The 12,624-nt window shown below is 40.7% G+C and overlaps 1 protein-coding gene across 2 annotated transcripts in view; it reads right to left on the reverse strand.

Moving 5' to 3' along the window:
- Positions 1-12,624, reverse strand: part of LOC105278407 (acetylcholinesterase) — a 91,164-nt gene that overhangs the window by 9,800 nt on the left and 68,740 nt on the right. For both annotated transcript variants that reach the window (XM_011337469.3, XM_011337468.3), the window contains exons 3-4: positions 8,971-9,113; positions 3,938-4,090 (exon numbers count right to left, since the gene is read on the reverse strand). In XM_011337469.3, coding sequence (XP_011335771.1) covers positions 3,938-4,090; positions 8,971-9,113 — 296 coding nt within the window. The remainder of the gene's footprint in view (positions 1-3,937; positions 4,091-8,970; positions 9,114-12,624) is intronic.

Genomic DNA, 12,624 nt, shown 5'->3' on the forward strand with positions numbered 1-12,624 from the left:
GTAAGGAACGTCCAACTTGCGAAAAAACGATACATAAGTACGTGTCGACGGGACGTTTATCTATTATCGACGCCCCCGATCGAACGCCTGGCTCGATCGCGCTGTGTGATAGCACATACAACACCTCCTTTGCGCTTTTTTGTCATACATTCAAGAATAGTTCGAAAAATATACCGCACAAATTATAATATTTTGCAGCGAATTCCTACGTCATTACGCCACTGATATTTTCTTCTCGCGAAAAACTGGATTAGGCTGATAATTTAGTTCATTCCTGTCTATAATTTTGTAGCATCAATGCGATGTGTCTTTACATCCTGCAAGCTTCATCATACATCGTACCTATATTTAAATTCTATTGAAGCGGCGCTTATTGAAATAAATGGATTTAAATGAAAGGTTTTTAATCCGCGAGAGTTCATAACTAAAACATTATTGTTAACTCGATATTTTTACATGGGCCGTAAGGGAAAAATACTTCCTGGATAAAAAATCTGCGGATAAACCGAAGTGAAGCACTCTACATGTAAAAGCATACGGATTACCAAATGGAAAGAGGATAAAGAAGAACTTTTGTCCTAAAACCGCGATAAGAAGCGATAGACCAATCAGAGGACGAGCACGGATACACATAATGATAATACAAATACGTGCAAAAGTCGCAGGCGTTGCCATTAATTTCGTATCTTTGTTAGCGATACGACGACATTTAGCGGCGCAATCAAATGGACGAAAGAAATAACGCTATTAAATCGAGTGAAAGGAAGTAAATCATCATTACTTTCTGTTCCTATGTTCTTTGAATTATTCTACTGCCGTTTTCCTGACCTTTCTTCCTCCTTTCTCTCTGCCGCATTCCCTCTTTCTCCATTTCTCTTCCGCGATGGCTTTTAGCATTCTCACGCAAGGATGTCAACTGCAGAAACGAATCGCCGGGTTTAAATAATTTTCAATGGACATTCACGAACATATCACATGCTTTGCATTCGCCAAATGGGAAGTAAGGGAGCACCGGCTATTATGTAATCCGAACATTTGTACGTCTGTGTGTGTGTATCGCGTGCGTGATTTTAATTCTTCAAAGCAGAAAAGAATGATATCGCGCATTATCACAAGAAAGGAAAATTACGCCGATAAATAAGCTTGTTTAGCGGAACTGACAACTGTATTTCGTAGAGTATTTTTATTATTAAATAAGAGTTCTTCTTCATTTTCTTTGACCATGACAATAGCTTTTGTTTACTTTGATATTTCCATGTTAGAAATATTCACAAAATTGTAACGATTTTTCGCCAAATAAGTAAGTGACTAATTCGTATTATATTGCTTAACTGACAAGAATTATCGGTATTTTGCAATTCGTATAAGGCAATTTTTCTGAGCTAAGTAAGTCTTACAAAAACTATAAAATGCTCACAAAAATTTTCCACAATCACCGTGATTGTGATGCGTTCATGAAATTCGAAGCGGTTGGAGTTTACGGATCCGTCGATCGATAAACTTCGGACTCCAAGAATCCTTTGCGAAGTTTGCGGATGATAGGAGGTAAAATTCGAGAAAGTAAAATTCTGTTGTAACTGGCTCACCAAGACTCAAGTTCACATTTTAAGACGTATGGAGCCACTTCTCAACTTGAATGCCGCGATATCAGCTATCGCGAAGAATTCAATAACGCGGTACGTGTACTTTGAATTGAAACATCTCCGAAAGAGAGAGAAAGAAAGAAGAAGAAGCCCAGACTTCCTTGCGATTTCGGTTAAGCTGGATTTGGCCCGCGGCCACATGCCACTTATCACTGGATTTGCTGATAATACTGTGCGTCAATTTCGGCCTGAATCTTTTATCCGTGCGCTCGTCTCGATATCCATTAGCAAAGTTTTTACCAACCATTTGGAAGGTCATCAAAAAACTCTAAATATATTTATTGAAACGGCGATCGGATCATTAACCCTTTCGCTTCTAATATAACTGACTATAGTCTTCATCCATGAAATAGCCTGCAGACTAAATATAAATTTAAATAAATATTGTTTCCATGGAAACTCCATTTTATTTTTACGCTTGAAAAGTCATATCTTTAATAAAACAAAATAGTAGGGTAAGCAAAGAACATGATTTTCATCAAGACATTATCATCAAGATGCATAACATTATTAACATAGACATACGGCTGTACATTGCCGTACTCTATAATCATTATTTGGTCGACAAAGATTGCTGCCATAGCCAAATGTTTCACGTGAAACGCTCCGGAGGGAGATGATTGAATCTTCGATCAGATGAGAGAGACGATTAGAATTAATCACTCGAGAAGGACGGAAATTCGAATTTCGAAACTCCAACATCGTTTTGTCATTGCGAACTGCTGTAAACCGGCAGTTTCTCCCGTCTATCCCGCGTACCGATCCCGGTGACGTTTAATAATCTGCAAGAGTTTGCGAGAAGCGGTCGGGATTTCACATCGAAATGAGATAAACGATGAGGATGAAGGACCGACAGCCACGAACTGACCGCGGCGCGTACGCGATACGCGCATAACGCCGCCCTAGGTTGCGGCTCGCGTGAGTTTGCATTTCAAATAATCTCGCGCGGTCGAGAGGAGACGGTCTGGTAATTGCACCCGGCATCATGAATGCGCACAATTTGCCGCGTTCTGGATCTAAACATTACATTACGCCCGCGATGACACGCGGGAGAGGGTGCGGCCGGGCGCATTGTACTCTTCCTGTGATTACACCGCGCGAGCGAGTCCGCCGTCGAAACGACAGAGTAAATCACGTGACCGTGATTTCGCAAGCTACTAAAATCGTGCGGTCGTTTGCGCGATGCGCCGTTTTACTTCATTTCGTGATAGTCGCGGCGCGCTGATCGATTAATGTCGAGTGAGTTGTTAAGCATCGCAAAAAAAGAGCGAAAAAGCGGTAACGACACGTTTATCGTTTATCGCTCCGTGTCGAGACAACAAGGGTTGGAATAGAGGAGAGGTAACGTCGAGTCGTTACGTTGACGTTTATCCTCGCTCATCGCTCGATTCCGAAGCGTGTTCCCACGGTTTTCCCGCGCTTCCTCGCGTTTTTACGCTCCCTCGGTCAGTTCGATCGTAAAATCTTCTTACCGCACTGTCGCGGCTCAATCTACATAATACTTTTGTGGTAATTTCCTGATCTTGAAGCGTCGTTCTTTCAACTCGCTTTAGGAGAATGGCGGCACAGGCTCAGTGAAACGAGCTCGCGATAAGGATAATAATGTCGGACGTATTGATTTACCGATGCGCCATAGTGATTTACTGGTGCACGACGGTGTAATTAAAATGTTCAAACGTATTTAATAAAATTGTATGAATATTAAAGAGACGCCCGCTGTCTGAGTATTTCTTGAATACATAATTCCACCGATTTCCTTTTCCTCTTCAAACGGAAATGAAATGTGATTTTTCGTTTTTACACGAATATAAAATTCCGTAATTGTAAAAAGAGAGACGTTACTTCGTGCGAAAAGTTACTTCAATTCAGACACACGCGTATGAGTATTTAAATTCGTGATAATTACTTTAGCAAACGAAATCTCGATATTTACGCATCGATGATCAGTAACGCAGTTTGCAGAAAAATATCTGGCAATATCAATTTTAAGATTACATAATCGCTATGAATTAATCTGAAAAGTATAAAAATCGTCGTTTCATCGCTTACACAAGACATACACAAAATCTACAAATTATCTATCGGTCATGATGTAACGATCTCGATGAATCAAAGCACGGAAAACACTTTTTTTATTTGCTTCGCGCAAATTATGAACCTGAAGAATCGTCCGAGGCGTGTTATACTATATAATGGCGCTCCATCGATCGATCGTTGTCTCTTGACGTGTGAAATACCGTCAACGACCAACGTCGGCCCCATAATCGGACGTGATGACAGAAGTGATCGTTTACCTGCGTGAAAAAGTAATAGTAGACCTTCATGCCGCGATCCGCGAATAATTGCGCGAAATGAGTGGACGGGCAGATGAAGAAGTAGTCGCCCACGATTTCCGCTATCGCCCTCTGATTCTGGTAGCCGTCTTTTATCTGATCCCAATCGGTATACTGAAACAAAAAAACGTTACAAATGTTCATTAGAAGTAGTCAATTAATGTCAATTAATGCTAGACAGTTTAATATTGTAAATGACGTATATAAATTCAGCTCGACTATTTTATATTGCATTTCAAAAGAGAGGAAGCGAGAGGGAAAAAGAGCGAGAAAGAGAAGAGCACCTCATTTTCATCTTACATCTAAAAGCGTCAGAGCATCATCAAGAGTACAAGTTCAAAGATACTTGGAAATTAAAACAGAACATTTTCTAGCAGCGGAAATAAAGACACAAGACCATCCATAAATTATATATCTTATATACGACGAGCTAGCAAAAATTAATTATTTTCTTCTGCAGCGCTCTCAACTTTTGCTTCTTCACCGTACTTCTTCTTTCCTCCCTTACCCCATTATGCTAAAGGGGAAAATAATTTTTTAGCCGAGTACAACGATCGCGTGGCGAGGCGGTTGAAAGAGATTACCAAAGGCGTATCGCCGACGGTGGTTGACGACGCTTTGGATACAAACTTCACGATAGTGAAGTTTCTTGAGATCGGAATCGGGAGTAAAGCACGGCGTACTCTTGTGCATTCATTCCGTTCGATGATTCGCGCGCGTTCGTGTGGGCGGAGAGATCAGCGATGAATTTATCAAAGACACAGTGGTGCAAGAGATCTCGGCGACCTTTATGCACGCCATAACGTACCCGTCGTAAACGAAAGCCATCGGCACGGCTGGCGGCGGCTTGTTCCCGTATACTTAATGAAATGTACACGGAACTCGAGGTTTCACGCAGCCATGAAACGGCTCTTGACAAAGCAACTTTGACATGCCGTTCTGTTGATCGGAAAGTAATTAGCGGTCGGCCAGCAGAATGGGGTTCTTTGAAGAGTGACATTACCCGAGTACATAACGATATCGATTTTCCCCATGACCGTAACTCCCCGTCTCCGGTCTGTTACGCGCTAGAAAACCTGTTGGAAGTGTCGCGTCCGTCACAGAAACCCGTTCGATCTCTCCCGTCATGGAATTTTGCGCGTGAGTGCGGAAACGTTGATGCTCATCTCCCCTTTTTTTTCTTTTTTTTAAGTTTTGAGGTACTTTAATTGTGTAATCTAATTAAGACTCTACACATAGCGCAGAGTCTTAATTAGAGATTCTTTCTAAAAACACCAAGGAAACCGCTTTCCGAATTTAGCTTCACATTTTGCATAAATATGTGACATGAATATTCAATGTAAATCACGCTCACATATCGTAAATAGTTAACTACGCCATATGCCATGATAATATGCCATGGTGCATTCAAGACAATTAGTCAGCAATTTTATGTGGCATGTGAGACATTAATTATATTTATAGATGTGCTCATTAAGATGTTCAGACTTGAAATTGAATTTTAAGCATCCAGTTTAAGTATTCTGTGTCTCCTACGCACAATATACATATGTAGATATATACATATAAATGTATGTATATAAAGAGCGGAGAATATAAATGCACTCATCAATATACATTTTACATCAATTACGACTTACATGTTTCTTCATTTGCGTTTCTAGTTTAAAAATTCTCTCTAATTTAGGAATTACTACTTGGTTGGCCAAGTAGCAATTCCTTTATGAACATACTTCGGTTAATCGTTTTGTATTTGATATTCTCTAGTATTGTTTTATGTACAGATCGTTCGTGTTGCAGTTCGAAAGAATTGTTACGCGTGAGCGGAAACGGCAAGCGGCATGTGTTGGTAATTGAAATATTGGATAATTCTCAGTATTGGAAAAGCACTTATGATGCCTACCAGGCTAATAACAAGTAGATATCCGTGTAATCGAGCTTCCGACCCACACACGTGAAACGCATTTGTCACCTTATGTACTGTAATGCATCAGAAGTCGCGTTTTTTCTCTATTTAAACCTTTTGCGAAAGGTTTTGATTTGGTATTTCTCTAATGAGAATGTAAGATTTAATTTACGACTAATTGAGATAAAAATTTGAAAAGTGTTCGTACATTAAATCACACGATTGTTGAAATATTGAGCAGCATTGAGCAACCAATAAAAGAAAGACATTTAATTTATCAATATGTTTCAATTGACTGCATTTTTATCAAAAAACTTTATTCAATAAAAAATAAGAAAAAAAATTATTACTAAACTTTATTAAATTAACAAATGAAACGATGGCTATGAGCGATTTTAGTTTTATTAAATTACTATTGACAGCGGCTGTCAAAGCAAATTGATTAATTTCAGAATTTGCAAACGATTTTTAAATTTATCAGGTGTGGACATTTCTTTTCAAAGAATCTCTTGAAAGATCATTTGTTCGTGGGAAGAAACGAGTAATTGAAAAGCGTATATGTGGAAAAACCGAGCATTACATTATCCACTGTACATCGCTTTCCGTTCGATGTAGGCACGTAACTCGGCATGCACAAAAATAATATTTCAACGCTCAGCTCGCTTTTTACGTGAGGAAATAATTTCTGCTTTGCGCTAATTTAGTTTGCGCGATGACAGCCGATAAGCGCGTTAACAATGCACAAATCGAGAATTACCGATAATTCATTTTCATCGTAGCGGCGTTATTATACACGAGTATACCGTTATTTCAGTTTTCTCTTTCTCTCTTTCTCTCTCTTTCTTCTCTGCACGATGATCGCGTACTCAGACATGCGAAACGTACGGTTACATCGTGCACCATATATTCCGGAAAATAAGGAGCGAGCCGTCGTTGGAAACTGCATATGGGTATTTCATAAATCACTCAAGATCCACCCCAACAGCGGGGCGCCCGGTGAATTTTCACGGGACAAAAGTTCCCCAGCAGAGATATTGCGTCATGACTTCCGCGGAAATTTCGGACCGAATGTAATAGACCGTGTTGCGCGCGAAACAATTCCATTGATACACCGGCCGAAAATAAATCCCGTCAAATTAGTGGGCTGCGAGCAGCAATTTGGAGCTCGAACCAGACAGGAGGGTTTACAACGACGCGAATTAATAAGAATTATCGCCGAAAATTGGCACAACTTAACAATTCGTCGATCGTACAAAGCGAGAATTACGAGGGAGAAATTGAAAGAGCAAAGAGGGCACAAAATGTGAATTGAGCGCGATAAATTAGCACACAAGGGCGGTACGCAAACGAGCATGTATTTAAGCAGCGCAATACTGAACTTTTTTAATGAAACAAAGTCGGTTCGCAAGATACTATCCCGAGCGCATGCGCTCATTTACGTGTATCCCCGTGCAATCAGAAATGACTCGCGTTTGCGATATGACGAGAGGTAGAATAGCAGCTAAATTACGATTCGCTCGTTGCCGTTGAAAGCCAACGGGATCGATAAATATATTCTCTCTTGGGTAAAATTGAAATTTGGTTCTGCCGGCTAAAGGGGCGGGAGAGAGGGGGAAGAAGCCCTTGCTGATTAGAGCAAATTGTGGTTCGTTATAATCGCAATTATACTGAGGTGGAGCAGGAGGGTGGATGCGAAGGGAAAGAGTGGTGTCTCAGAAGAAATCAAGTCGCATGCGCGCAAGGAAGACGGAAGTGCGAGAAAAGCCGTGGAAAAAAAGAAATAAAAGTAACAGCAAGGCGTAGCCGTTCCAATTAACGGTTTTTTTCCACCCCTTCGTCCTCCTTTTTTACGTTACCTCGCAATACGCGCCGCAGGCAGGAGAGAATGCGCATTTAATAATAATAATCACGGCCCGATCCTCTTTAGCGAGGGCGAACTGACGCCGGCGTGCATTTTTAACGCGGACCGCGAGATTTCCATACATAAATAAGCCAGCCGACGAACGCGAGTAAAAGCTGCAATTACCGCGTTATCTGATCGTTACGCTATGCGCGGCATACAGCTATTACTCGCAATTACTCGCGAGTAAATGTATTATTGTAAACTGTTCAGGTTTGCACATGTACAGTGTGCATTATTGCAACCGTATTTATGATATAATTCACTATCGCGCGGGACTCTCAAGTGTAGATGTAGCGTAATCTCTTGCTTACGCGGTAAATTAATATTTTTTACTTTGCTCCGAAAAATGCATAGAATATTACACTGTGCTTAAATTAGAACTAGCGTCTCTTGATAATATATTCAATTGGAGAAACTACCTTTTTCTCCATAACCTTTAAAAAAGTAGTCTTCAATGTTTACATGTGTGAGGAGCTTCAAATGCAAGTAAAAACTTCTGTTTTTAGAGCGGAGTTCACTTTAAATTAAATGAGAGAAATGTACTTTTTCATACAGTTCCACTTTAAAAATTTCTTGTGAATGCTCTCGAAATTTTTTCTTAATTAATAATAATTAAGACACATTGATATTACAAGTGTTAATTAATACGTGTACGTCGTGCAGCAATACATGCATACGTGTTAAGTTTCCACTTATCGCGGCCAACCTGTGAAGAGTCAAATTGACATCTGATATATGGTCCGCTTGTTCTTCCGCGCTGCAAAAAGAAAGCCCGAAGCGACTTAGCGACAGTTACAAGTTAGAGTTGGCTAACAAGAAGAGCGCTCGAGGCCGATGAATATAGCCGAGGTCTCGCTGAGTGGTAGTTTGTAAAAAAAATATGGATCGCAATGTGCCGCCGGTGGCTTCTGCACGACGAAAGCATACGGTATGTATCTCCACGTGAAGAACGGTAATTCAACCGCTATCTCAACCCCGCGAGATTTCGGATTTCAGAATCCAAATGCGTTTAATACTCGAAGCGCGAGCTCTTCGCATAAATGTGCATAGTTGGAATACTGGCTAAGCTTCTTCTTACGATTTTTTAGTCGGTTTTAATTTAATTTTGCGATTTCCGCTATCAGTGGCATAGTCGATTTTGATGAAGCAACGCGAGCGAGGATGAGATATGATAGCAAGACTTACTTGGAAAATGATGGCTTCCCGCTCGATCTGTGACATATTCTTGAAGATGGTATTGATGATGCTGAGAAACTTGTCCCGCTCCAGGAAACTTGCCTGATCTTTCTCGAAAAAGTCGATAAAGTCGTACAGAATGAAGTACGTTCCTGAAACAGAAATGGATGCATGTTGAGCGGAAGGCAGGCGAAGCTTATATTTTGAAGGAATATTTAGAAATATTAAAATGAAAGCGATAAAAAAAATTATTATGCGACGAATTATGGAAATGCAATATTCAAATTGCGCTTTTTAATAATTTGCTGTAATGTTGCAACATTGTTGCAAGCTTCTGTGCTGTATCAATTATAGTGGATAGTAAAGAATATCCATCTTAAAGAATAAAATAAAGTATAGAGATCATCGGTTTATCAACATGAATTATCGCTTAATTCATTCAAATTGATTAAGTCACCATCGAAAATTCGCTCAATCAGCATAAAAAAAAACGGAGGTGGCATGCGTTGTTTTTAACGTGTCCAGATGATACAGCTTGCAATTTATTTCCACTTGGTGAATCGCGCTAACGCGCCGCGACTGTCGGGAATCTGCTTTGGCTCAACCTGCCGCGAGAATGTCGCTCCGTAATTTGCGGGGGATGCACAAGGTCCCCGAGAGACACGCGTTCACTTTGTTCAACAAAAAGCTTGACCACACGGTTAGCGTTAGCGTGTGCACTAGTCGGCTCCGCGACGTGAGATATCCCGGATTTCCGACTGCTTGCACGCGCGCAACGCGGAAACTTTGGACTCTCTCTCTCTCTCGGGGGCAAGAGCGTTGCCTCCGGGCACGCTATCGTCTTTGAGATCGCGTATGTTAGTTCAAAGAGAGAGAGAGAGAGAGGGCGTACGGAAAACGTGGTTTCCTGATGGAAAGAATTTCCTGTTTGGCGATATGCGCAACGATAACAGCTCCGGCATTTATATTGTAAATATTTTCCGAGAATCCACATAACCGGTCCAGAGCATTAGTGCTGTTTCTCTCTCTTTCTCTCTCTCTTTCTTTTTCCTTTATGTATCACTTCTGAGAAACGTGCAAATTTATACACGCGGGAGACGCATAGGTGCGAATGTGCGATACGAGTTACATTCGATCTTCTGCGTTTATGTTTGCGATCGTATTCTCTTTCATGGCGAAACAGAACTGATCGTTAAATTTCCGTTCGGAGCGTTACGAGATCCCGAACCGGGAAAATTGGGGAACCGACAGAAATCAAATTAAAGCACCTAACTTCAGAATTAATTGTTTCAGTACGAAAACTTGAAATGTTTCCGCAATACTGTAAACGTTAACAAACGTAATAGTAGAAAAAACAAAGAGATTGATTGCAAATTCCAGACAAATTGCAATCTATTTTCTGTTAATCGCGAAACGTAATTGGTGGTATCATCGTATAGCAAAACAAGGCTTTTATTTTCCTTTTCCTCAACAATGCGAGAATAATATATGTTAAAATTTTATTATAATAACAAAATGAATTTTATCTAAACTGGTTAGCGAGGAAAACATTGCCAGCAGTAAACATTTTTATCTTCTGCAATCGATCACGTTCTTACGATTATTTTGAGACACCATCGCGAGCGAGATGGAGTGACGTGATGGAGCGTCTGCGAATATCGATTTTTAAGTAAATCCACGGTAGATTCACATGTCTCCGTTTCCGCGACGTTGATGCCGGTGCATCCGTCAGTATTCGCGCATGCTAAGCGAAACCCCCATTGATTATGAGCCTTTGTTTGGGACCAAGCCTCTGTCTGCAGTCATGCCACCGAGACTTAGAATCAAATAGTCCCGTTTATCGCTAAATGCGAGCCGCTCTGAATACGGCGCGCCACGTTTATTGTACCGCTTCAATTATACAGGCAACAAAGCGCAACCTCCCCCGAGCTGCCCTTGCAACGCGTTACGACCTATCCACGCGTATTTTAACGGCGCCCTTGCACACTTTGCGGATACTATCTTGGCGCACTTTACGTACTGGCGTTTAGCGCGTTTACTCCCTCGCATACCAAAGAAAGCCTCCTCAAGCGAGAGATTAAACGTTTCAATTAAAAGGCAAGAAAACTGCGATGTTCCGCCTCTCTCTGCATGTGCAAACTTTCGGTCGACGAGCGAAAATTACCGCCGCGCACATTCAAACTGCTCCCTTAACTTCTCTCAAACGGTGACTTTCGTCCCGCTTGTGATTTAAGCGTGTTTCCGCACATTTTTGCCTTCGTTCTGCGTGACGAGATTCATGTCCACGGAGTGTAATGTCACGAGGATAATGTCTTTCGGGGAATTCCGGCCGGTGAATCATTCATCTCAGTCATTTGTCTTGCATAATCGCTCGACGAAGCGAGCGATTTATCATGTTTGATCCGCGATCGATGCGATAATTTGAATAGCTTTGCATATAAACCTCCCCTTCGGGAATGTCGATTCTCCATACATTCGAAGGTCGATGGATTTGAGAAATATCCATCCCATTATTTCCTTCCTCCCTCGTCCCTCCTCTGGTAATCCCGCGATGAGCGGCCACTGTTTCACGAAATCCACAACGGTCCTTTATAACCGCCCCCTCGCTCATAGCGATAAAAAATGTTTCGTATATTCATGGCCGTAAATCAAAGTATTTTCTGCATATCTTTATAATAGCGGGGGCGTTCTCTCCCCTTTCAGCAATAAATGGACGATAGGATGTGATGCGCGCGCAAAAGGTCTGAAAAGAAAATACATCATGTACGTATCGGACAATACCAGATATAAACCGCGAAAAAGCGAGAAATTGAGAATAATAAAGGGTACAATAAACGGATTAAGGTTTGCCACGCGAAAAACTAACGTATTTTATGACATGCGTAATGGAAAAATCTCTTTGCTCTTCGTTCATTTCGATTTTATTCTCGCGAGGATTTCTTCACATAGCAAGATCTTTTTCTAATAGTAAATCTCTAATAATAAATAATAATTTGACAGAATTATAATTATGAATATTTTGTTAGTATTCAATGTAATTTAAAAAAAATGTCTTGCAAATCAGTCAGGAGTCGTCAATCTCAGGTTCGTTCTACAAAATTTGTATATCAATCTTTCATGTGTGTGACACCATTTTTGAAAATATTTTTGGAAATATCGATATTATATCATTTATTGACATGTCGGATGACTCCTTGCTCTACATTTCAATAATACGTCACATATTTTATGTACCAAAACTAAAAACAAACAAACTCTTTTGACAAAAACATAAAATCTCTTGACAAAAATATCGATTTACAATTCAGTAATCAATAACCGTTTGGTTCTTTAATCTATATTCTACATCCCCTAGATAGTTTAAAATATCAAAGCAAAAAATGTTAAGCGAAAGCAAAAAACACGATGTGTTGCCGAACGATCGATGCGAAATTTGTCGGTGTCAAAGCATTCTGTCGATTCAAAGCGCACGACTCAGGTTCGCGAGGAACTTGCGAACTCAGTTAGAGTGCAACTAAACGGCAAAAAAGGTTGACATAAGCGCGACTGCGTTCCTCTGACTACGAAGACGCGTGCAAACAGATTGGAAATTACTAATTAACATGTCAAGTGCACGCGCCAACATTTTCCAGTTAAATTACAAGTTCCCGAGCGCGCGCGCAC

Source organism: Ooceraea biroi, chromosome 10, assembly GCF_003672135.1.
Source record: "Ooceraea biroi isolate clonal line C1 chromosome 10, Obir_v5.4, whole genome shotgun sequence".
Taxonomy (NCBI): domain Eukaryota; kingdom Metazoa; phylum Arthropoda; class Insecta; order Hymenoptera; family Formicidae; genus Ooceraea; species Ooceraea biroi.